Source organism: Numenius arquata, chromosome 2 (assembly GCF_964106895.1).
Source record: "Numenius arquata chromosome 2, bNumArq3.hap1.1, whole genome shotgun sequence".
Lineage (NCBI taxonomy): Eukaryota > Metazoa > Chordata > Aves > Charadriiformes > Scolopacidae > Numenius > Numenius arquata.
In genome coordinates this window covers 4,637,840-4,665,178 of record NC_133577.1, presented here as the reverse complement: position 1 = coordinate 4,665,178, position 27,339 = coordinate 4,637,840, and the positions used below count along the sequence as shown (strand labels likewise).

Below are 27,339 nucleotides of genomic sequence, written 5' to 3'. Positions count from 1 at the left end.
GGAAGCGTATTCAGATTTTGTTACCAAAGTTGCTACATGCCATCATTTTATTTCCATTTACAGTTGGAAACAAATTAGAAAGGACTTACTTATTCATACGTGTTCTAGTCACTGCTGTGTAGAAAAACTCTTCTTGTAGCTTGTTCATAAATTGTCTGAAAACTCGAAAGCGTGCAGGCACAAACACTTACATGTGGTAGGTTGGTTTCACCACACACCACACACGTTTTCTCATGAAATATCTGACCAATCTAGTTTCTGAACTTCAAATGGAAAATAAACTTGGGAATGTATTTTAAAGACATATTATTGTATTTTCAGAAATAGAAGGCTAAGTGTACCTGCTATGAACTTTTTTCTTTCTTACTCTTGATTTTAGACCATATAAAAATTCTTACGTAATGGTTTCCTGATTTAGTGCCTGCCAGTGGTCCTGCATTTTTCAGGTTTAATAATGTATTAATTGTTTGGCAATGTCATGGAATTTTCTGGTAACATTTTCTCAAAGTTAATATTCAGTACTGGCTGAAAGAGCTAATTTAATGGAGAAAGAAGGCTTGGTACAAACTGCTAGTGGCTATTTTTGTCATGATAAAGACCTGAAATATCAAGCTGACTTATTTTTTCCAGCACATTGCATGTGATGTTGCTGATACTATTTTTCCTTGAATGCAAATGTTAGAAAAATGCTACATACGTTCTTCAAGCAGTTACAAGATTATTATTTTTTTTTTTCAGTCAGGACTTGATTTGACATTGTGAGGCTACTGGGTAATATAGAAACTCAGTGGTTCATGCAGTAACTGGCTATTTTTTCTTAGCTGAGAAGACTTTGCATTGCAAAAATGTTAAAGGCTGATTTTGAAAAGTATTTGTGCTATTCTAAGTTTTCCATTTGTAGCGCAACAGGCTAATTTGGTTTAACTGTGGGTAAGTAGCCATTGCTGAATTTCAGTTGTGGGAGGAACTACGCAAAATACTTACACTTTGCTTTTTTCCTTGCATAATTTTCATTCTTTGTCTTTTATCCCTATTCAAGTATGGTTTTAAAGACACGACTAGACCTCCTGAGGTCAGCAGATACTAGACTTTGAGAGTTAGAGTTAAGTTCTGTTTAGTTGTATTACATAGAAATTAACTGTATTAATAAACAGAATTCAACTGTACTACATATTTTTAGGAAACAGCTAAGCATAAATCCTGCTTAAGAGCTCCATTTCCTCTGATTCAGAGAGGGTAAGCTAATGCAGAAGCAAAAATATTACCAAACCCAAAAGTGAAGGTTGCTATTTCAGTGTTGGGCGTCCACAACTCTACAAGACTGCAGTTTCTGTATTTCATGAAGTATTTGTTGATAGGGTAACACCACAAGCTTTATTTAATATAATACAAAATAAGTTTCTTTTCAAATTTAATTTAGCTTGTTTGCTTTTAAATAGTCCTGGCGAGCTTAGCGAAACTAGTAATGACTTTCTCAGGATATCTGCAGCACTAGAAGAAAAATAACTCTTATTAATACAAAGTATGTGTCATAGTCTGCATTTTCCTTACATCTCTTTTTATCTGCTATCTAGAACTTGTAAATAATATTGCCAATCTGATTTCAGAAGGCTGATGGTATCTGTGCAGGCTTATTGATGTTTGCTGTAAAGTCACCTTCTGTTCTCTGCATTGTAGAAAGAAACAACTGGATTCTATAAACCCCTGCTCATTTTCAGTTGTATCATCTCCTCTGCCATTATGATGTAACCTCAGAGGTTGTCATAAATTAGCACGTTCCCGATTAGCATGAATTCAATAAATGTTCTTTACTTCAAAAGAATGCTTGGGACACGTGCTACTACTTGCATTGTTTATATATGGTACTGTGGAAACTTAACATTTGCAAGAAAAATGTAAGATGATGATTTGATAAGATTACTCAGAAATAATTAGGTGGGTGTGTAGGCTGCTAAATGTATTTGATTTTAATCTCTAATTAAAAAGTTGGATTTTTTAATTGTTTTTGTGATGCAATAGTTTTTACTTCATTCTACCTTTTGTAAATAGGGGCCGAATTCTGCATGTTCATTGTGCCTAAGCACAGAATGAACGTATTCATATGAAACAGTGTTCTTCTCAACGCCAGTGACAGACTGTTTCCATGGTTTCTTCTGGAGGATTAGTCTAAGAATCAGAGTAAACACACGTTTGTGCGCTTGTAGACCTCGAACCAGGCATGAAAATGATGGGTAACCTTGAATGAATACCTCTATGCATTCCTTTGGCTGATGGTAGCTATAATTATGTTGTGGGATATGGCACTGCCAGAAGCGTAGTGTTTTCTTCGTGTTAGTCCTGTCTGATTCTGAGGTCTCTTATGTGAAGATTGGAATTGGGTGATGTTGCAGTGAAGGTATCTCTCTGGGGATCTATAGGTGTGAATTCAAGCCTTGCTCCATTCCACTGCTCCAGCGTTCACTTAGCTCTGCTGCAAGGGTCTGCTTGGTCATTTGGGCTGGGGAATTGGGGACAACCAGATGCAGTACTTAGAGATAACTGTACCTGTCCTTGGATAAGAAAGTAACTATGTTTAAGCACGCTAGACCAGTTGTCTTTCTCAGTTTAGGAAAACTGTGACTGACTCATAGTTTGAGAAGCCAGAATTCTCCTAATAGCTGGAGTTGGGGCGTCTACTAGAAGCTCAGGTGCTGGTATGAAAGAAGCAGCAGCAGTACGTGTGGAACTGCATGGTACTGGATTGTGTAACTCCCTAGAGTTACTTTTCTAGATAACTGTTTTTAATACCAGCATTTATAAACAATTGGTTAAAAAGGTAAATATTCCCCGGGGAGACCTTATAGCAGCTTTCCAGGTTCTGAAAGGTGCCTACAAGAAAGCTGGAGAGGGACTTTTTACAAGGGCATGTAGAGTTGGGGTGAGGGGTAATGGCTTCAAACTGAAAGAGGGGAGAATTAGATTAGATCTCAGGAAGAAATTCTTTGCTGTCAGGGTGGTGAGACACTGGAACAGGTTGCCCAGAGAAGCTGTGGCTGCCCCATCCCTGGAGGGGTTTGAGGCCAGGCTGGATGGGGCTTTGAGCAACCTGGTGTAGCGGGAGGTGTCCCTGCCCATGGCAGGGGGGTTGGAACTGGATGATCTTTAAGGTCTTTTCCAACCCAAACCATTCTATGATTCTATAAATTAACAGAAGTTTCTCTATATAACTTATAGAAAGTAAGACAGTAAACAAAGAGGGATTCTTATTTGTCCAGTATATTATACGGTTTGATTTTAAGTCATAGAATCATAGAATCGTCCAGGTTGGAAGATACCCTTGGGATCATCGAGTCCAACCATCTACCCTACTCTACAAAGTTCTCCCCTATACCATATCCCCCAACACCACATCTAAACGGCTCTTAAACACATCCAGGGATGGTGACTCAACCCCCTCCCTGGGCAGCCTATTCCAATGCCTGACCACTCTTTCTGTGAAAAATTCTTTCCTAACGTTCAGTCTAAACCTACCCTGTTGTAGCTTGAAGCCATTCCCTCTCGTTCTGTCATTAGTTACCTGTGCGAAGAGACCAGCACCAACCTCTCTACAGTGTCCTTTCAAGTAGTTGTAGAGAGTGATGAGGTCTCCCCTCAGCCTCCTCTTCCTCATACTAAACAGTCCCAGCTCCTTCAACCACTCTTCATATGATTTGTTTTCCAGGCCCTTCACCAGCTTCGTTGCCCTCCTCTGTACCCGCTCCAGCACCTCAATATCTCTCTTGTATTGAGGTGCCCAAAACTGGACACAATACTCCAGGTGTGGCCTCACCAGTGCCGAGTACAGGGGCACAATCACCTCCCTACTTCTGCTGGTCACGCTATTTCTAACACAAGCCAGGATGCCGTTGGCTTTCTTGGCCACCTGGGCACACTGCCGGCTCATGTTCAGCCGCTTGTCAATTAGTGGATAGATTCAGGTTAACAAATTGGAGCCCCACTTAGAAAATGAGAACGACATTGAGGGGGTTGTTTAGTCTTTTCCATGTCCCCTGATAGAATAACAAAGTGGTAAAAAACAAAGAGAGCAACAGCATGGGCTCACCTGACATCGAGTAGACTTCTGTCAGCGCAGAATACATTGGAAGAATCTTGTGGTTGTTTGTAGAAGTCCTTTACAATCAGTAGTGATGCCATCACTGCACTTTTGTATTTACACTTAAACACAGCATGTGAGAACCATCTATTTTGACAATATACATTTTAAGTGGCTTGCAAGATACGAGCTCTCAAGAGAATTAACTATATCCTTTGACATCGTGTTAGTTACAAAGAAAACACTTTTTTTAGAAAGAATGCTAAAAATAGTCTGTTCCTTGTCTCACTTTGAATTGCTTTTGAGTGTAGTTTTCTTGCTCCGCCTTCAGCCAAATGTGTTCCAAAGAAGTTTTAAAAGCTACGATACAGATTAAACTTCATTGAAACAGTTTTCGATACACTTTGGCCCTGTTCATTCTCCTGCTCAATTTGGAATATGTCCAAAACCCTAGGTGCTAGATTGAGTTATGTAGAGCAGGATTTGAAGTGGGTTTTCACCTTCAGCACTGGATATTAGTAAAACATCTGTTTTGGATGTTAGTAAAACAAAAAGGTACGCTTGTGTTGAGTGCATCCATCCATTCCTTTCATTTTACATGAGCTGCGTCTGAAAATGTTTGCGGCGAGTTTTGAAAGTATTTGGGATCCTTGTGTTGAAGTAAAGGAAAACAAGTTCTTATCCAATATATAAACAATCTTTTTATTTAATGCATTCTGTTTGATCTATTAAAGCATAATTGTTGTGAGGATAAAGCCTTTGAGGGAAGATTAATATATATTTAGATCATTACAAAATGATCTTCTTTCTCTTATATTACACCTGGCTTGAAAAACAAAATTACAGAAAGAACTGAGTATAACTGCTCTGAAAGCCATTGCTTTTAAAAAAACTCAAAACTTTCCTTTGAAGCCTAGAATAGAGATTATAAATATTAAAAGTCTTTTAGTCACAAAGGTCATACTTTTGAATAGGTGACCGTGCTGAAAACTTAATTCTGTTTACTGGGAACAGTTTTAAAACCACAGAAGATCCGTAGGAAAAGGACTGAGATGATATACAAACATATTTATCTCATATTTCCCCAGTGTTTGTTGTTTATTTGGGTGTATTTTAACTATGCCATGTTGCAAGAGGCCACAATATTAATTAGAAGAAGAATGTCTGCAATAAGAAATACCATTTCCTAGAGGCATGTTTTATTTTCATGTTTTCAGGATTTATTTGTGGGGTTTTTTAGACATTAATAATGAGTATAAACTTAAAGTAAAATTAAATTAAAAGTAGAATAATGTGAAACTGGAAGAGGTAAGGTTTTTTCTCTCTGTATGCTTTAGAAGGTTCATCACAGAAATGTCTGAATATTAACTTTTTTCAATTTTCTTAGTTGTTCATTGGTGTTCTTTGATTTTTCTGAAGATTTTTCGGGATAAACTTTTGGATGATTTCATTAAGTGTAGATTCCAGGAGATTGTAATCCTTGGAGATTTATGATGCACAGATACCTTATTAATTAACAGAATTAATTTATCAAGAACATTTCACAAAGGAAGAAAAAACCGTCTTTAGAAAAGTTAATTAAAACATACATTCTGTAATGAACATTCTCTCAGTTTCTATTAAAAGAGGAAATTTTCACATAAATGTTTAATATTAGGTGATTGTAGGCACCCCAGTAGAATAACAGTGCAATTATTTGGCTCCCTGGAAGGCTCTTTTCCCCGTTGCAGCTCTTTCGCTATTAATATACAACAAATATAATAGCTAAAAATGCTGTTATTTAATAGGAAGTGGTTTTAATTATTACAAGTGCTATTTTGGGGCATTGTTGCTGTTCTATAAATTTCTGTGTGAGTCTAATAATCTGTTTGGAAGTGAACTCATCTACTTCCTGTGTGTTTCAGCCCGATTATTTACAGCTTGATCAGTTCACACTCACGTGCTTATCTAGTAGGGTTTTTTTTTCCGTGAAAGCATGCAATAAAACTGGGAACTTGGTAATACAGAGATGTTTGGGACAGGAGGACATCTATTCGGTTTTTCTCGTCTTCTTTTCTCTTTAGTTGCAGTTATTTTGGCAGAGAATATTTTGCCAGAAGTGACGCAAGGATGGACTTTCAGTTCACTGTTCAAATTGTACAGGAAATTAATACAGTTTCAGACTCTCTCTCAAGGCACCCGAAAACCTACACTGGTTTTCAGAAGGTACCAACTCCTTGGCAGGTTTTTACCTAAAGCCAGCACATCCTTAGATTCCCAAAATAATAGTAGCGAGAGGATTCTGTGGACCATAAGGAAGAGCTGTCCTGCTGTTAAATTTTGTCAACGTTGTGTGAAAATTCTGATCATTTGAGAAGAAGCAATAGCATCCATCATTTTGAGACATCTGACATTGCATTTAGACATTAGCAGAAGGTTCTTCGAGAAATAATTTATTCTTCTCATGTAAAATTCCCTATAAGGGAAGCCGCTGAAGAATCAATGCAGGGTGATAGGAACTACAGCAACTCAAATGTTAATGCTTTCATAGGGAAGTTCAGCTTCTCAAGATGTACAGGGTTTTGAAGCTGAAGACAGCAAGTGCTGTTAAGAAAGAAGAATGTTGGAGAGTTCAAGTAAACCCTCCGAATCAATAAAAATGCTTCTATATTAGTCATTCTGAAGCATCCTTATGATAAGACAGTCTAGATTAACCTGGATGTTGGTTTTTTTTCAGGTTTGACCTTACAAGGGATTTAATGACCTTATTTCTATAAGCTCAGGCTAAGTGAGAGTCCCAAGAGGTCACAATGTCCTGTAAACTTCATTTTTTGGATGAAGTGGAGATGTTCTTTTCCGATCCTGACCTCAATTTCAATACCTCCCTATCGTAGGTGAAAAGTTTGCACAGGCTGGATCAGAGATAACCAAAGCAAGCACCGCTGCGGCTGTTGGTCACGCCTCCTCGGTGTCATTTACATGCTTCATCAAGCATGGAACCACGTCAAGCCAATAGCTGTGTAAAATTGCTTTAAAAATCCACTGCATCAATTGAGAAAAAAGGGATGGATATTCCCTTGCTTGCTGAATGGACCTTGTTTGGTGAATGAGGAAGATTTGAACAGAGATTGGGTTTTGGATTTTTTTTTTTTTTTAAATGACTGTTCTGAATGTAGGAGCTGCTAAAGGAATGTGTGATAACTGAAAACAACTATCGGATGACACTAGAGACTAGTTTGGGGTAACCGATAGACATGATGAATAGGAAAAAATAACACTGGCTCTGTGGAGTGTAGAATATTTGGACCCAAGTGTTGGTCTATTTAGTGTTTACACCTCAAGCGAAGCAATAAGAATTTCCTTCTTGTTTTGGAGGAAAGCGCTAGTCCTGGAGAACACTGTCAAAACCAGTGCCAGCTGCTGGAATTCAGTGCAGACCTCCTTATATCTTGGAGTTACACGTCTCTCTCTCTCCTACGCTTGCAGCAGAACACGTCTGCGCTGCCCCTTATTGAGCCTTAATTAGGGATATCGGTCTAACTATAAAGTTTTCACCTGACAAGCAGCTAAATATATAGAGACTGCACAGGAGTACTCATATACACAAACACACAGTCCAGAAGTACTTGGAGGTGATAATCTTTTCCTTAGAACAAGAAAGTCAATGATATTACTGATAAAAATACGGATTAATTTTTTTTTTTTTTTTTTAATTAAAGTTTAAAGATTTTTCCAAACAAACAATTGCTTTCATCGTATATTTTGTATAGCTTCTATCTTAGAATGGGTTTGCATGAACTGGCACGACACTACAATGCTCAAAATTCTATGGTAGGGTATTTTTCTAAAGAAAAAAATATTTTTCAGTCATGTAGACATTTCATTGGTCTTGAATTTGTTGTTGTTTGGGGTTTTTTCCAAAGAATTGATAAGGACACTTGTATGCAATAGTATATCCATATGTAGTATCATCTCTGTAGCAGTTTGGTTTTTAACTGTATGAGTACGTAGATAATATTAATAGGACTAATATCCCCACTGACTTTTGATGTTAATCCTGAAGGAATGTTTCAGCAAATATCTTATTTGAAAAAAAGGTAAACTTCAGGTCTGTCGTCTTTGAGTACGGGTTGAATTCAGAGAAAGGTTTCTATTCTTATTTCTTTCGTCTTCTGAAAAGTGGTGGAAAAAAGTTATAAAAATCAAAGGAAGCCTTTCAAAATGAAGTATTTCAGAATTCATACAAGCTTTTTCGAAATTATTAAGATCACAAAATTTTTAATTCATACACAAGATTGAAAAATCAAGTATTGCACTTCATTTAAGATTTCTCACAAGCACAGAATTATTCACGCGCAGAAATTCTGTAGGAGCATGGTTTAACTATGATTATTTGAGCTTGCAGCTTTTATGATCTTTAGAAACAGCTAAATAACTTAATGATTAAACATTTACGGATAAATCTCCTGCAAAAGTCAAAGCCACTAGGCTTTAGAAAATATACTGTAGGTGGAGTTGTGCAGGCTTCCTTGTGGAGCCGTGCCGGTACATGGGAATCGGAATCTGCAAAGTCCTTTTTATTCGGATACTGGACTCCTCGAGAGCAGGCTTTTGGAGTGGCAAACGAAAATGAATTTTCAGAACTTATTCCTCTTTGAGAACAAAACTTGTTTCAAATCTAATGTCTCGCAGAGAAAATCCAGTGGGTTTAACTCTGTGTTGTCTGGCATCTCTATACAGGAGAAACCGTTCTCCAACGAAGCTGTAGCGTTTTTCACTGCCGTGTTCAACAACTTTCAGATTTTTGTATCTTTTCTTTTTTAAGATGTTTTCTTAAGTATACAGCTGAGGAGGCCAGTAACAAAAAGATAAATCCATAGATGATGAAAGGATTTTCCTGAGCTTAGTAGTTAACATAATAGTTTGAAAAGAAAAGAATTTACAAGTACTTTTTCAAATGCACTATGTAGAGGGTGAATAAAATAAACAGCAAGATGTGTTGTGATAGGAACTCAGATGATCAAAGGGAGCTGCTGAATAGGCATAGTTATTCTTTCAGATAAAATAAGGAAGTAATTCCTTTGAGAGTTTTTTGTGATCATTCCTGTTGGAAAACTTTGTATGCATTACTCAGAAATTCAATGAAGAGAAAAGCAATACAGCCTAGATAATAGTGTCAGCTTTGAGCACGAGGTGGCATGTGGACATAGCTCGAGCTATTTCTCCAAATCATTTGAATGGAAATATTGGATTAGTTAACCTTGTGGCAGGTCTGTTAGTTAAATAAACCCTCCAACTGTTCCTGACTGAAGGATGCATAGTTGTGACTGAAAGATGCTGCTGCTTTTCATTAGAATTTTGTCAAACATATCCTGCTAACATAATGATTTTAAAATAAAATGGTTTATTCGATGGAAAAGGATAACAAGCAGAAAATTCACAGCCTTTTCTTTTCACAGGGCGTTTCAGCCCAGTAGGAAATCCTCTTAGCCGAACACTATTGGGTAGACTACAGACGGTAAGGAATTCTATCTTTGCATTTTTTTTTTAAATTGATGTTTAACTGTAAAATGTCATTATTCACAAGTTCTCGTTGTGGGGAGGGGTTTTTTTCATCCTGTCCTTATCCACAAAAAAGGTATCTTCGAGCAAATTGTCTGCGTGGGCAAATGAGCTTTTGCTGCAGCCAGCTGGTAGTGAGATCAGATGTCTGCAAATTAAAAGCTTTGGATTTTTTCATGATTTACTTCTTGTTGTTTAGAAAGAAATAAGCTAAAATCACAGTCCTGTGAGAGAGAGAGGAAAGCTGGAACCACAAGTTGAAATTGAATCCTATTTGCAGCATCATGTTTTCATTGTTTACTCACACTTCACCTTCTTGTAACAAGTGAAATCACAGCTACCCTCTGTTTATTTAATTGCTTATCTGTTAAACATTGATTGGAAACTTCGAGTAATTATATTTGTTCCTTTTTTTTTATTTCTGGTTTCCTGATCACCATAATAAAAATCCAACAGAATCTGTAAATGCCATTAATTTCTACTATGCACTTGATAAACCTGGATTAAACACAAAAGATATGGAGCCACTAGTGACAGAAGAAGAAGTTGTGCTTCTGAATATCGAACGTGTGTATGTGGCTCCGGAAAGCTGGGCCTGTTGTACTGGAGGTATTAATCCTTTTGCATCCACGGACAGAATGCCATGATTTAATATTCTGTCTTAATTGCCTGCTAATTGTAATTCTTCAGAGAAACGTTAGAAAGGGACATAAATTAACTTGGATCATTTACAGCTTTACAGTTTGGACTTGGGGTTTTGGCTTGGGTTGGTTTAGGGGTTTTTTTTGGACCTTTTTTAATAGAATCTGTTAAGAGAGTTGTGAAAGGCTTCTGAGATACATAGGATTCACCAAGAAATTTTGAAAGTATGGTTTTACATTGCTGTTTTGTTAGTGGCTAAATGGTTCTTGTTTTCACATTGTCAGATTTTTAGCCATCAATATGCAATTTTTAGGAAAAAAGTATAAATTGTTCAATTAGTATTTTAGCGTTCTCCATCACAGAAAGCTCTATAAGCACTTAGAGGATCAGCGGTTTTGGAAAATACTAAATAACAGCAAATTTAAAATATTTTTTTCTGAGAGGGTTAAATTGAGGTTCTGAATATTTTTGTTACTTTTTCTGTTATAAATGCAATAATACATATGTCAGAATTGCAGGTAAACTGTGTCATTTATATCAAAGTAGCACATTTACAAGTGATGAAATAGTTGAAGAGATTTTGAACAATTTCAGGAGCTGGAGTATTTCACATGCTTCTGAATTTATCTTTTTTCCCTTTTTTTTTTCTTTCTTTTTTTTTTTTTTATTTAATCCCTGTAGGCTTGACTGCAGCAGCTGTGTTTGCATTTCTGTTTTCTGTTTGTACATTGCAGGTTTCAATAAAGTGCAGCCTGGCACAGGTTTGGGTTTTTTTTTCCTCTAGGCAGATTATAGATTCCCATGCTCATTAAATATGGAAGGGCTGTAATCAAATCAGGATTGTAGTCATCTGAAGCCTAAGGAAGTAACTTTACGGTGTCTACAGACAGATTAATTAAGACCAAAGAAGAGTACATTGTTCTTAGCAATTAATACTTTTAGAATCATTTTAATTTAGCTATTAATACTGTCCTTGTATTTCTGTTTCCCGTAGACTAAATTTGTGCAGTAAGGTGTCCTGAGCTAGGAGTGTGTTGACAATTAATTGGACCGGAGAATAAGAACAGAAATACGACAGTGCTAATAACAATATTCAGTTATTTCATGCTAAGTCTCAGCTTATTTAGCGTTTTGTTTAAAACTTCAATTACTGGGATATAGAGATTGCATGACATTCTTAGGGAAGGAGAGGATTAAGTAAATTTCTGACCCTCAGGTTTGTAAGGAGAAAGGAAAACAATGGAGCAACTGTAAAAGCTCAGATTGATTCTGAAAAAATTTTATGTTTTAAATACTACCTCACCTTTAAGCCAGTTGGGGTTTTTTGAGCATTTTAAGTTCATTTCTTATTTTGTCTCCTTAAAAAAAAAGAAACGAAACAACCAAACTGCCATAAAACAACAAGAACAAAAAGAACCCCAAAAGGTGACATTCCTAGAACCCGGGCTATTACACCTTGAGGCACTGATTTACTGAAAAGCCACAAAAAGCTTTAACACTCATTCCCCATGTCTTTACTGGAGTGTTTGCAGGAGTAACACTCCCAGTTTTTCTTCCATTCTGGGAGATGGCAGGTCTGGGGAGGTAGAGTGGAGGGAAGCCGTGGCATGTGCAGCATCCAAGAAATAGATGTTTGTCCTTCTTCACGTCACCACGTCTGTCATTCCGTCGGGAAAAGGGCGAAGGGTGGCTTGGCCCTGTTTGCACACACATTGGGGTTCACCTCGGCATGTGTAGCGTCTGCCCAAGATTAATCTTAGAAAAGCTTGTTTTCCAAGTGGAGTTACTAAGAGTTAATGACTAATTAGAAGTGGGACTTAATCTGTATGCTTATTCTGCGACAGTGAAGAATGTGTTTACATATAAGGAAGAAGTGTATGAAACCACTGGCAAACTTCACATTTTCACATATTTTTTTCTTTAAACTTTGGTGTTGTGGTATTGGAAATATATTTGTTCAGTAGTAGAAATGAAATGCTGAAATTTCTACAGAAAAGGCAATAATAACATATCGCTTGTTCTTACTCAATGCTGCTTCTCCGAAGGGAACGAATGCTGTCTAATGCACAAATCCCGTTGGCGGCTAAACATCGGCATGAATAAAAGCAAAACCTCCATTACCACAATCACTGAGTCTGCCTAATTAAAAAGCAGCCATAAACATTTTAATTGGTGCTATTATCAGGGATCGGTGACACTTGATACAGCAGCTTAGTTATCAGTTTACTCTTACCTGCAATGCTCTTTTGTATTAGTGTCTTAAAACATTTTTTGTTTGTTTTTGTGTTAGAAATGCCAAGGCTGTTTAAGTGGGTTAGACATGAATAATCAGGGTGATGTTCCACAGTCTAGAACTCTTCATCAGCTGCTGGATCTGTTTATCATCTTCCGAGCGTGTTCTTTACGCTGATAGCCCCAAACAGCTTTCTTCAACTCAAAGCGGTGTGTCGTGGTGGGCTTTTTCAGCAAGCATTTTGTTCCTGTTTCTCCCAGATGGTCTGCCTCCCAAAAAGACGAACTTCTCAGAACAAAACTATAGCCCCACGTCTATTCCGATGCAAGAAAAGCATTAACTAGTTTCCAACTTGCATTGAAAAAAAGGAGATGTGAATATTGTATTAGGAATGGTGTATCATACACTTCAGTATGTCTGTTGCTTGTTTGGAATCCTGAAAAATGTGGCTTAATCTTGTGACATTGGAAAAAAAAAAAAAAAAAGACGTTTCTAAACCGAAAGATCAGTAGTTTTGGCTGGGTGTTACTTGGAGTGTACCTGGTCCTTGGCACTATTTGAGAAATGGCGTGACACGCGGGAGGCAGCCCTTTGTGGGAGGCAGCCCTTTGTGGGAGCAGCCGTGGCACTTCCCTTGTCCCACTGGATGCAAGGGGGGGGTATGTGTGTGTGTGTGTGCAGCCTGTGACGTACTCGGAGTATCTCTTTAAGAGGAAACTCTTCGGCTTGTTCTTGCCTTCAAAGTTTAACTTGGTGTCTGAGAACATTCAGGATGACTCATGGATTTTAGCTTGTTATTCCCAAACAGCTCCCTCTCTTCAAGCTCTTCTTAGGTTTTGTCTTTGAGAGCACATAAATACTTTATTAAAAAGAGAGACAGATTGAGACACAATAATGGGGCAATATGAGTACCTGAACTAGATACCTAAATAATACTGCTAATAATTCTGATGAATCATTTTTGAGCAACAGGAGGCACTCCCATCCCACAGGCACATTGCCTGCCCAGTTCTCTTAACCTTGAGAATGGAAAATGAGAATTAGCTGAAACCTGTAAGGCGGCACAAACTACCAGGAGACCACTGAACAAGCCACGTCCTCTGAACTGCAGCTCCACCAGTCTTTGTTCAAAATTTTTTTTATCAAATCAAGCAGTTGCACTATTTATTATTTTTTTTCCCCCTCTGTGTATGTACGTAATTATACAGAACTCTTTCGGTGGTTGGCTTGGATGTTCTGGTAGATGATAAGAACTGTTTGCTTTTATACTGTGTTCATCTGTATGTTCTGCTTGTGTCTAACTGCTGTGGCGATACCGGAACAATCTGGAGGGTGGATGGAACCTCTGCGTTCAGGATAGGCAGTGATTTCTTTCCCATAATTCCCAGAATTCCCATTTCTTCCCCTGGGATAAGCCCAGCGAAGTTAGGAAAATAACATTGAGGGCAAGAATCGCAGTTCTAGAGAACACCGTTTATTCTACTGAGTATTGCAGTAATTATATTCCTTGGATCACCCTAATAAAAACCCCCAGAAAGTAAGAGAAGGTATAGATTTTAGATACATATTTTTCAAAAGCCAGAGAAGAGAAGGAAGTTCATGCAAAAGGAGGGGCTGCAAAATACCAAAAAGGTGAAGTATGTTGGATAGAAACTCTCAAATTTAAATGTTGTTTATAATGTGGTACAGTCTGTTACGGATGGAAATGTTGTTTCACAGAGATCATGTTTGATTCTTCTTTTCTAAAATATTCCAATTGCTGTGTAATATTTTTATTCAGTATTGTGGTTTGTATCCTTTGATGCACACAAAATCTAGGGGAAGCTGGTTTCCCCTTTGTGAAAACAGGCCATTGGAAAAAATTAAGTAACACCAGCAACTCTTCCTTTGTTCCAATTTGTTGTTCCTCTGCTAATTTTCATAATTTTTCTGTTTTAAATCTTCTTTCAACTGAAGAATTCTATTGTTTGACAGAAATCAAATGCTGTAGGTACAGGCACATCCTAATTATTGCATTATATCCCTGCTGTTCCTTTGACTTCGTTGGAAGTCTGAAAAGTAATTGGTAAGGATAGAACAATTAGGATTAAATGGAAAGTATTGGTTATTAAGACCAACCTGGAATTCTCCATTATATGAAAGCATCACCCTTTGCATACTGGTTGAGAGGTAAAGTTCACTGCAACAACTTCTTAAACATCTACTGCAGCGTTTGCAATGCAAACAAGCTCAGGCTGCGTAGTCATCAATCCTCTGCCTTCCCCCACGTTGTCTTTAATATCTTTTCCTAACAATCTACATAGCCAATATTACTCAGTGTTGCTTAACATCACTTCTGCTTTTTCTTTTTTAAAAAACGCATTTTATTACAAGTAATTCTGTTCAAAATAGACATGAATACTCAAAATGATAGTTTATCAAAATGCTTCGTAATAAAGTTTTAAAATAATTCCTTCTTCTAGACTGATGACTGCCTGACTGCACTGGGGGTGAGAGGAGGAAGCAGTTGTCCACTCGGGCAAGAGACAGTAAGTATTATTTTTTGCAGTATCTTCTATACCTGTTGTGCCCTATCTGTGCATTTGAAAGCACTATTTAGTTTTTTAGCATGATCCCAAGGATGTTTTTTCCTACCCTAATTTTTTTAATTCTTACAAACATGTTCATAAAGGGCATAAACACATTACTGCTGGTTTTATATCACTCCTGAAAAATAATTTTGTAAAACTTTGATGAGTACAGATTGGGTTTTTTTGCTTGAACTTGGACCCAGACAGAATTTAACACGTCTGAATATCACACCAGAAGGAATTCCATTGCTTTGGGCGTAATTGTGAGTGTTTCACATTCTTCTTTGGTCCTAAGGTGCATTTCCTGTATCCCCTTATGGTCATTTTTTAATCATATGTCTCCAGAGAATGTAATGGCAATTTCCACATTTTATTTAAATTGTCAGGCCTGCTAAACCAGTTGTATTACTGGACACATTGGTATTTTAATTTTTTATTTCTGGGAGACAGACAGTGGGACGTGCTTGCTTGAACTGTTTGTTGGCCGTGTTTCCATGTTACTGAATTTTTGTAATTTCATCCAAAAAACCAAACCATTTCCACTAGAACTATCTTACAAAAGGCACTGCAAAAAGAAGTATTTGTTGCTCTGCCTTTCATTGTTTTTCAAGCTGCCAAGTAATTAGTGTTAAATTCCTTTCTTTTTTTTTTTTCTTTTTTTTTAAAAAACCTTAAGTGACCTCCTGATTTTCATAGAACTGTTGGTACGGAAACCCTCATCACTTAACTGAAGCGGGCACTGTTAGAGCACCCCTTACTGGACGTGATCGTGCGAGCTTCCAGTTCTGTACTGTTCCTCCATGGTCCTCATTAGTGTGTTTTACAGAATCACAGAATCACCTAGGTTGGAAGGGACCTTTTAAGATCATCTAGTCCAACCGATTAAACAAACAAACAAAAAAAACAAAAACAAAAAACAAACAAACAAAAAAACCACAAAAAAACCCAAAAACAAAAAAAACCACCAACCACCAAACCCAACAAAAAAACCAAACAAAAAAACACACACAAAACCCCACCCAACACTAATCCATATCCCTGAGCACCATGTCAACTCCTCTCTTGAATACCTCCAGGGATGGTGCCTCAACCACTTTCCTGGGCAGCCCATTCCAATGTCTGACAACCCTTTCAGTAAAGAAATATTTCCTAATATCTAACCTGAACCTCCCCTGGCGTAACTTGAAGCCATTGCCCCTTTTAGTTGGGTTCTGTTCTATATTTCATATTTCTATATTGTCAACATTACCTGTAATTACTGTGTTAGCTTTCTTAATGCAGGGAGGAGGGTTATGATGGAGGATGTTTCCTTGTTTAGCTTCTTTATGGAAGTTCAGGAATGCATATTTAGATAACTTTCCCATCTGCTGAGAACTGTGTGACACTAAGTCTTTGATGCTGACCAGCTCACAAATTACCACGTACAATTCAGAATAGTAGAGTCATTTCTGTCTTTTCCCGTCCATAACTGATTTAATCTGTTTAATTGGTGACGTGGAATTAGGAAAATGCAAGTGACATTGGCTATATTTTTACATGCATAACTCACAGGTGATCTTACTCAAAATAAAAATACAAATATAAAAAGCACTGCACAGTTCAGCAGTCTTAGGATTTTAATGCATGCATAAGTAATAAAAAAAAGGAAGTTTTTTCTCCAAATCCCTATCTTCATAATAACTTTGCTGTCTCCTTCAATCTCCTGTAGCCTCCTATCACTCCTAACGATCCCTGTTTCTGACCTCTACTTAAAATTTCGTAGAGGAATCTGAGGTAGAGATTGTACGTAGGGAAGCAGTGTGCCTTGTGTAAAATAGGTCATAATTTTGCACTTCACTTACGATGAGGGAAGTGAGCAATTCCCTTATTCTTTCAGTTCACTTGTTTTCGGTCTTTTCTGCTCAGAATTCGTCAGGACAGATTTTTGTTCGTAGGGCATAGGAAATAAATAAGAAATTATACTTGATATTTTCATATTCAGGGTAGAAAGCAGGCTTCTGGTAATGTATTCTATGTAGTATGCATCATGCTGACCACTATTAGTACTTTTTTCCAGAAAATTATAGATGCACTGCCTTTCACTGGCAAATGGATTTATTCTGTGAAATGGAATATAAAGGTATTTTTGGCAAATATTCGTAACATTGTATATGCAAATCCTTATTCCTAAACAAAAAGAAAAAAGGGGGGCGATCAAAGCAAAACTTTGCAATGGTATTTTTGTACTAAATTTTTCCTTCTGTAAAACCGTCGTACTGTTGAAGTATTTATTCGAACACATATGCTTCGTGGGCACACACAGAATGGGATCTGAAGGTGGTGTAACAATTCTGAGAAAGTGAATGTATGAAGTGGTTTTTTTTTTTTTTTTTTCCCTTTTGCTTCACAAGCAAATTGCTTATAAAACTAACAGCTGCTGTTTTGAAGCTAATCTTAGTGAATTGAATGTTCTTAACCATTTCTACGATCCCACAGTCCTTTATCTTGCCTCTCCTGCTGCTTTCCCACCACCCCTGATCCCATTAGCAAAACTTGAGACGGCCTCAGCTTTTACCAAAGTGCAGCTTTGGTTTCAGCTGCTTTTCTGCAAGAGGAAGTGAATGTTGCGCTTTTTTCTCTGTGGCACGGTTGTGATAAAGCTGTGGTGCTCTTATCTCTCTTTTAGGTAGTGGCTCTTTATGACTACACAGCGCATCGATCAGATGAGCTAACCATCCATCGCAGTGACATTATCCAAGTGTTATACAAAGATAATGATAACTGGTGGTTTGGCAGCCTAGCAAATGGACAGCAAGGCTATTTTCCAGCCAATTATGTGGCTGGTGAAAGTAAGTTGACTGCTGTCTTCCTGGTATACTGGAGTGGGTTTAACTGATGGTCCAAGATTTTACCATGCTGTACTGCTTATTGTTGTGAAGATAGAAATTTATGTAAGGCACAGATGACTTAATGATGGCTTATTGTGATGCAGAAATTGTATCAAGTTAGCTAAGCACTTAGCAAGTTGACATTCCTGACTTAGGAAGGTATTGGCACTTAGTTAAACATTGCAGCTTATATCGTACTGGCTTAATTATCAGTCAACTGGATTGATTCCTCGTCTCACATAGAGCCACCTTGGCAATATTTTAGGACACATCAAAGCATTTCACAGACATCTTAGGTTTTTCTTAAGCAATCTCTGTTAGATCTAAACAGTTACTTTTGTAAAAACTCTTTTATTTTCACCCTACTGTAATGGAGAATCCTCAGTTTCCAAAGTGGATTTCGGTATGAAGTTTTGAAAGAGTAATGGTTACATCTCCTATCTGAGCATTGAACTTGCTACCAGGTCCTTGTCATTAAAACAGTTTTGATTGAACTAATACCAACAAACCTGAATGAATCTGAAGAAATAGTATAGGAACCATATGAAATAATATGAGTCAACTGATGTAAAGATGCTCAGTGTCCTGACAGCTGTTAGTATTTAGTTTATGGACGTAGTGTGTGGTTGCGTGCCACGAGAAATTCATTTACCTTCCTAAACTATCAAACTATCAGTTATACTGGTGTTTAGAAATCTTTTAACCCAGCATTTCTCAAGATGTTTCCCCCCCATGGTCTATTTCCTCCCTTTGTCTTTCAAGTGAAGTTTACTATTTAGGCCTCTTTCCTAAAAAAAAATTTGAACATAACGCTGAGCTAGCTTGGTGATGGTAATTAAAGTTAGCTTAACTGCTGCCCTTCCCCTTTGGCCTCCCCTTGCACATCCTGTGCATGTTCTCCTTCCTTTCTTCCTTGCAAAATAAGCCAGGGAGCAGTCTGTAGGAAGAGTCTTCAGTGATGGCCTGTTCTTAAAAAAAAGAAATAAGTAAAATAAAATAAAATTTAAAAAAAAAAAAACCCAAACATTTTTGAGGGAGTTGTCCGACTGTGCAACAAAACCCTGGTATATAATTACTTACGTCACTTGGTGACCATATTATTATTGAATCAAAAGATGTGCATATGATACATTTGTTAAGTATTAGTTGCATTGCTGTCAGTGTGGACTTTGTTCACGTAAATGTTTGATTGTTTTTATTTTATATAATTACCTATATATAAATTGCACTCAAATCTAAGCTTACTAATGTAAATAAAAGTTAATGGGCAACTTCTTATAAATTCTTATACAAAGCTTGGCTTCAGACACTTCTCATATTGTTGGCTAGATTGTAATGTCATGGTTGTTCACATAAAATAAATACTTTCATAATTTTTTCATGGCTCTCATAATGCTGAATTATGGATCCCGTTTTCAGAGGAATATGAAGAACAACCTTCAGAATTGGTACCAGATTCTGCTCCTCTCCTACCTGAAGGACCAAGAGAAGCAGAAGGCGGCTCTCCAACACTAGATAAGGTAATAATTTGGGAAGGATGGATTCTGTAAGTAGTGGCAGAGTATGTCTTTTGTGTGTCAGGTGGACTACATTAATTTTTGATACTTTTTGCAATAACTTATGTGTAGACCTCGTTCCAGGCAAGTAGGTAGATTTTCAGCAGATGTCTAACGTATGTCTCGTGTGAAACCAGCTGTTCCATCATGTGGCAATTAAATATTCTGCCTACTTTTGCACCATTGCAGAGTGGCAAATCTCCCACTGACTCCAAGGTTTACAGCAGTCTCTCTCAGAGCTACCTGGTGTAAGTAGCTGGAGCGAGTGCAGAGGAGGGCAACGAAGCTGGTGAAGGGCCTGGAAAACAAATCATATGAAGAGCGGTTGAAGGAGCTGGGACTGTTTAGTATGAGGAAGAGGAGGCTGAGGGGAGACCTCATCACTCTCTACAACTACTTGACACTGTAGAGAGGTTGGTGCTGGTCTCTTCTCACAGGTAATTAATGACAGAACGAGAGGGAATGGCTTCCAACTCCAACAGGGTAGGTTTAGACTGAACATTAGGAAAGAATTTTTCACAGAAAGAGTGGTCGGGCATTGGAATAGGCTGCCCAGGGAGGTGGTTGAGTCACCATCCCTGGATGTGTTTAAGAGACATTTAGATGTGATGTTGGTGGATATGGTATAGGGGAGAACTTTGTAGAGTAGGGTAGATGGTTGGACTCGATGATCCCAAGGGTCTCTTCCAACCTGGACAATTCTATGATTCTCTGAAATAACAGTTGAAGAAACAACACAGCTTTCTCAAAACCTGACATGCTTTCGGACACTTGACTGTCACTCTTGCTCAGGAGAGTGGACTATAGAGATTTCATAGTTTGGAGGAGCAAAGGAAAGAAAGGCTCTTGGTTTGACTATACCTAATACCTCTCCACTTCCACACATACTTACATTGGGTTGCAGTTGTATATGGCATTATGTTGTTGTTTACATACTATATTGCAGGCAGAAGCATTCCTGTTTCTGTGATTTTTAGTTAGCAGTCAGAACACAGTGTGTACCGAAGAACAAAGAAACAGCAGCCAGTTTTTGGTCAAGGAAAAAAATGGGGTGTTGATTTTTATTTTATTTTTTTTCAGATCTTTAAGAGATCCTGCTGTGTGCAAAGCAGGCCAAATGACTCTCACTTCTCCAGACAAACAGAGATTAGAAACTTTGCGTAGCTTATGTTCCCCTTCTGTGAAGTAAGACTGATGATTGTCTTAGAACATGGGATGCTTTGTAAGCAACAAAAAGTAATAGAAATTAGTTCAAAAACTGCTAGAATTTAAGGGGTTTTTTTTATTCCAAAATATTCGTATCCTTAAGGGCGCTTCCCACAGCTATTCATTTAGTCAAATGGTACTAACATAACTACCTTAAAAGTGACTTTTGTTCAGATTTCTTTCAAATGATGTGACTTTTCCATCTGATTTTCTAAAATTGAATTTAATATTTTGCATCTGCTTTGCAAGACTTAAAACGTATGCTGCGTTGCTTAGTTACAATTTTGTCTTCTTTCAGATGATTTATCTAATCTTTGCTGCGTAATATATATCGCAATGTTCAGGGTTAAAACACTCAAAGCTACTTCTATTAACCTTTTTTTGTGGAGCTTTTGTTTTTAATAGGTGAATAGAGAGAGGTAGCATTTAATAAATTATTGAGTACAGATTACTCACTTGGCAGTGTCGTTGAAGCCAGCTGTCTTGTTGAAGCCAACTGCTATAAATCGAATTACTAAGTGCTTTGTTTCTAACTATACTTGAAAAACAGAGTTAATCACTACACCAAGTAGTAATAATTAATTAATCTGAAGTGTCTTTTACCCCTTTCTAGCTGAGAAACTCATAGCCAAGCCATTGTTCAAGAAAGACAAAGGTGCATTACTTCCAAATACTCTGTAAAGGCAGACTGGAAAAAATATGGGAAAAAATACAACATTACTGGAAAGCAGGAAGATTTCTTTCATCTGTTGTCTACGTTGCTGGAGGCAAGGAAGGTGTCCCAGAGGGAATATGTTGCTATACTCACCCAGTTTCACTCATACCCAGATTACAAAAGGGAGAAGCGCTGAGATACTTATTCTCATTAAAGACTCGATGATTTTTATCCACATCATCGTTTCTCTTTTAATCTGGTAGGAATCTAGTTGATTTACAAAATCAAAAGACTTTTGTGCGCGCTAATGTTGCTAACATTTACAACCAGTATTTATTATTCAACTTTGTGAGAAGCAACAGTTGATTAGTTTTGATGACTTATATTTTCTCAAATGTCTATGGTTGACATGTTTTTCTAACAATAGCATTTGTATTACTGGTGGCACCTTTTTAGTAACACTGAGTATTAGTAACATTTCATTGAAATATTCTTTGATTCTGCTGGCGCTTTGAATTAAATTGACTGCTTATTTAATAATTAGTTGGAATTTTGTAGTAGTCTATATAATACATACAGATATTGGAAAGATGTCATGAATAAAGTGTACAGTAACAGTCCAAAATCAAGCAAATATGTTGGTTTTTGTCTTGCACAGCATTCAAGGGCACTGCAAAATCATAAAGAGTCCAGAGAAAAGTAATGAAACATTTACAGGTCCTCCTGGAAAAAGTGTTATAAGAGGTATAATGGTATAATCTTATAAGATTAAACTAGCAAAGAATAAGCAGTGAAGAGAGTATATAAAATAGTACATGATGTAGAGAGGTGAATTGGATGCACTCCTTTTTTCTTTTCTTTTTTTTCCCCTTCCGCTGTTAAACAAGATCAGGGGACGTTAAGCTGGAATGGAACACATCTAATATTGGTAGAAGGAAATTTTGTTTATGCCATGCTTAGTTAACCTGGTGAACCTGGCTGCTACAAGACACTAATAAACTTAGGCACTCAGGGATTAATTTTTTTAATAACACATTTTAGGCTGAGGTAATGGCTGAGATTCCAAAAGCATCTAGATGACTGAGAAAGACAAATGTGGGTGATTTTTATTTATTTCAAGCTACATAAGCACCGTATAAATCACCAAGAAGATTGTGAGTGAAATCAAATGATGAATCAAATCTCTGTGTGAGACTTGTGATGCCTTGAAGTGCAGTAGTTTTACAAAAGCTGCAGAGTGCTACATAGGAGAAACAAATTGTCATTCAGCTGTTTGTCATAATGAAGGAAAGTTCTACAGCGTTTTGGCTTTGGGAAATACCAGATACTTCTGATACCAAACTGCTCGGACGACCACTGAGGGGGCTGATCGGTTATGGCAGTTCCTGTGTTGCAGCAGTGACACAGCAACTTTTCTTCCTATTCCTTTCATTTTTTTTCAGTATTAGAGCTGATGAAAGTAAGTGCCAATTTCTTTTACATGGGAAATATGAAAAATCATTATTTTTAAATACCTTATTATTTTTTTTTTTTGCTTTGACAGAAAATGAACTATTTTTTTTAAATAAAAAATATTTATCGAATAACTAAGTTTTTACCACAAGCAGGAAAATATAACTGAATTTTTAGGTTGTGTTTGGGTTTTGGCCACAAGTATGTTTTCCCAAATACTTAGTTATATCCAGGTCTTCTATACCTGTTGTTCTTTCTGGGTTTTGGGGGGGAATACTTAAATATTTAGCTTTAAGACTGCAAAAACACAGTTGCTGTGAAAATCATTGTAGCAGTTACTCATGAGATTTTGCTACCCTATGAGACTAAATAGGGCACTTAAAATGTAGAAGAATACTATGGTTTTAATTACTGAGAATACCAGTCTAATTAAAAATAGTTTTCCAACTGCAGATATTATAAATGCGTATCTAACTAATCTAAAGAATTTTATGATGAGTGTATAAAATGGAATCAACATTAGAAGAGGGTGTAATACTCAAGATCCAATATTAATCTTTGCAAATAATAAAAAAAAAGTCGTAGTTCAAAGAACCTGCTTTCAAAATGCTTTCTACCATCAGCTTTGCATTCATAACATAATAATTTTATGCAAACATTGTTTTCCTGCCTTATGAGTTACTTAACTCCTGAGCCACAAAATTAGGTCATAATCATCTTTAATTACAACATACATCTAAACTGCCAATAGAAATTTCATGGAGTGAAGTTCTCCCTGCACTGATGAAGAATCCCAAGAAATAGAGATGAACTTGTCATCTGGCTGCTCCAGTAAATGTGCTGCTTTCAGGTTCCTTGAGCTGATGGCAGAAAAGACAGGAATTTAAATGGGGTTGTATTAGAAACCAAAATTTGAGTTTTGCAAAATTTTGGCAAATCAGAGACGTTTCAAAGTCCATAGAGTGACTTGGGTTTTTTTTGTCAGAAATGTTTTGCAGTCCATAAAGTTATCTTGTGAATATGTTTCATAATTTAAGACGGCCGACCACTCACTGTATAAAATCTATTTAATTGGATTCTGAATGCTAAGTACTCAGTCCTACATTATGTGAGAACAGTGGGAAGCAGTAATAGACAAAAACAAAACAGGAATTTAAAATGTCCATTAAAAGTGTAAGAAAATATTCTTTCTAGTATCTTCATCTTTGAAAAATGACGTTAAGGTGTAAAATAATGATCATAAGCATGAAAAGAAAAGGGTTACCTTCAAGAACAACATTATTATTGCACAATTTGGATAACCTGCCCAGAGATCATCAAAACTTGATTCCATGTATATTTAAACAAAGTTTGGGATTATCACTGTTCGCATAAATAATTCATGTTCTCACTCTTCTTCCCCTGGAGTACGTTGTTGTCAGACTTTCTGAATAGTTAGCCTGGCGTGTCTGAAACAAACCTGCCAAGCAATTGATACTTTTCCCCCGGGCTTGAGCTCTTCCCGTGTGGGTGTTTTTGTGGGCTCAATACTTATTTATTAGATCTCAAAATTTAAAAAGCATAGAAAACTTGCTCAAAAAATTATTTCCAAAAATACTAGCTAGAAATTTTTCTGTTAGTTTCATCAAAAACTTTCATTTTATAGTTTCTGCTGTCTCTATTTTCCTCTTTAATTGTACCTTTCTTCAGGTTACTGGGGAACATTTCAGTGATTATCTTTCAAGAAGAGGAGGGACTAGGAAGATGTGGTAATGTTAATGAGAGAAACAGTTAAGAATTCATAAAATGGAACTCTTGCAGTGAATAGAGCTGGAGACTTTCAACACGTCATGAAGTGTGTTTGCTTTCAAGGTTCAGGGAGGTTGCAGACCCACAAAAATGTTCAAATTGAATTACTTTCCCTTAAACGCGTGTGGTGCTGCTTTATTTGTAAGCTGGTAGCTCTCTCTTTTTCAACTCCAAAACCACCTCTGGGGTTACAGAATCACAGAATGATATGGGGTTGGAAGGGACCTCTGAAGATCATCTAGTCCAACCCCCCTGCCAAAGTAGGTCCACCCAGAGCAGGTTGCACAGGAGCATGTCCAGGCGGGTTTTGAATGTCTCCAGGGAAGGAGACTCCACCACCTCTCTGGGCAGAGGTTCCTGTTCCAGTCCCATGGACAGGACAAGAGGAAACGGGCACAAACTTGAATATAAGAAGTTCCACCTAAACATGAGGAAGAACTTCTTCTTTACTTTGAGGTTGTTTCTAATGTCTTCTGTCTCAAAAAATGTTTGCGCCTCTGTCCATAGTATTATTTGAGTCATTGAAAGAATAGGTATCTGGTTTATAAGCAAATTAGTATCTATTGGGGAAAAAAAGGAAAGATGAAGTGACATCCATGGTCATTTGCTGTAAGTGACTGGTCTCTCTAAGTACAGGAAGAATAAGGCTGAACTGGTCAAGCAGAAGCAAGAATACTATTGAGGGATATTTATATTATTAAGGTAGCTCTCAGAAGCAAGCTGACTTCTCATTGTTTTCTCCTTAGGTCCTCATAGCCTCTTTCTGAACAGGATTGAACTATTTTTATGCAAATTTTAATGCAAAGCTGTAACCACAGATAAATTCCCAGAGGCCAAGACTTCAAGACTGAGAACAGCTGTTCTAAACCATAGGGCTTCAGCCTGAAGTATCTTGTCTCCACTCCTCCTCCTCTTTCTTTCTCAAATAGTCCTCTGGTTGATTTGATTTCTGAGATGCAGTATCTGTCAGTGTTGAGCCATGACTATGGTTTTCACCCACCAGATTTCCTGTTGGTCTCTCGTAGGCCTGAACAGGCCCAGGGTTTTACAGTTTCAAAGACTAGAGAAGGCAAAGTCCTCTCTGCCTTCATGGATGGAGAAGCTGGTGAGTGTTGCCTTGGTCCTAAACACTACAGTGCGTTAGCTGTATTTTATAGGAAAGAGAGAAATTCACGCCAAAGTCCCTGTTGTATACAGAGCCATGGTTCTGGTGGATACTCACAGCTAAGTTAATACTGTTAGACATAAGGGTGACAATATGGTGAATCTGATTTAGATAGGCTTGTTCTGTGAAAACACTAGAGAGGGGAAAAAAGGCAATTATAAGTTAATTGCATTTTGACTAGGAAGGTCATGGCGAAAGAAATATATGTAATTCCACCAGCAAAGCTCCCTGCCAGTTGTTCATGCAATGGGGAAGTATGTGGAGGGATACAGAATAGCAGGAAAGAAAATGATGAGCGTGGTGTGGTATCACAGCATTTCTCCCAAACTTGACTCATTAGAACAGTTTTGACAGGAGTCATCGACATATTTCATTGCGATAAATCTTTTATCCATGGACTGTGTAATAGAAAACAAAATACAGTTTTAATACTGAGTTTAGCGTCCTAAGACGCTAAACATGTTCGTTCTTGCCGTCTGTGATCCAACGAATCTTTAATTAGATCAAGTTCTGTAGAAACAGCTTCTATGGGAGAGTTCTCCTGTGCAGAGTAGGCTATAGAGCAAGCGCCTTGACTTTCATGGCTTGAAACACCTAAAGAGATTGCCTGCACCACTCTAGTCTGAACCTTATGATAGTAAACAAAGCAAAAGAAACTTGAGAAAATCAAAGCTTCTACAGTTGATATGAACCGATGTTCTCCTCTCCTTCTGGTGGGCTATATCTTTCAAAGGGTGGAGAATTAGAATATGGCAACAAAATTGAACATCATTAGTGGCACTGTACAAAGGAGCTCATATTTTTTACTGTGTTTGGTATTTGTTCTTGTGAACAGAAAAGTTCAAGATATTCATAATAATTATCTGACATTATTTTTTTTATTTAAAGTGGACAGAACCCTAATAATTCTGTATTAATATTTAAGCTCTGCAATCTGGGTCTGTTTAATAGCTGACACTGTACCTGTTACAATGCTGGGTTTGCTTAATCTTAGAAGAGTTGCAGTGACAGTAGTGCAGAGCTGTTTGGAGCTCCCTTTGAGACCTGCCCAACCATAGCAAGAGGCCAAGAGGTTTAGAAATGGGGAAAAAAGAGATCAACAGCCTCTTCAGCCCCTTCCATACTCCAGAATTCTGTTGCTCGCACCTTCGTTAGCATGTCCTTGATGCATTCTCAGTGTTTAAGTGTTACCCCTGCCTCCTGAGCCTCATACCTCCTGCCTGTTTTTTTAACCTCCACTCACTCATTTGCTGTGCTTCTACTGCTGCTTCATCCCCTGGTTGCACCAGCTTCCGTACCGCCTTCTACGAAGCTGATCAAGGGACTGGAGCACCTCTCTGATGAGGAAAGGCTGAGAAACCTGGGGCTGTTTAACCTGGAGAAGACTGAGAGGGGATCTCATCAACGCTTACAAATATCTAAAGGGCGGGTGTCAAGAGGATGGAGTCAGGCTATTCTCAGTGGTGCCCAGTGACAGGGCAAGAGGCAATGGGCACAAGCTGGAACACAGGAAGTTCCATCTAAATATGAGGAAAAACTTCTTTCCTTTGAGGGTGGCAGAACCTTGGAACAGGATGCCCAGAGAGGCGGTG

The 27,339-nt window shown here is 37.6% G+C and overlaps 1 protein-coding gene across 1 annotated transcript in view; it reads left to right on the top strand.

Annotated features, from left to right (window-relative positions):
• AHI1 (Abelson helper integration site 1) overlaps positions 1-27,339 on the top strand; it is a 93,581-nt gene that overhangs the window by 56,233 nt on the left and 10,009 nt on the right. Inside the window, exons 20-23 of the mRNA XM_074144651.1 lie at positions 9,511-9,569; positions 14,951-15,016; positions 17,724-17,886; positions 19,345-19,445. Of these exons, the coding sequence (XP_074000752.1) occupies positions 9,511-9,569; positions 14,951-15,016; positions 17,724-17,886; positions 19,345-19,445 (389 nt within the window). The remainder of the gene's footprint in view (positions 1-9,510; positions 9,570-14,950; positions 15,017-17,723; positions 17,887-19,344; positions 19,446-27,339) is intronic.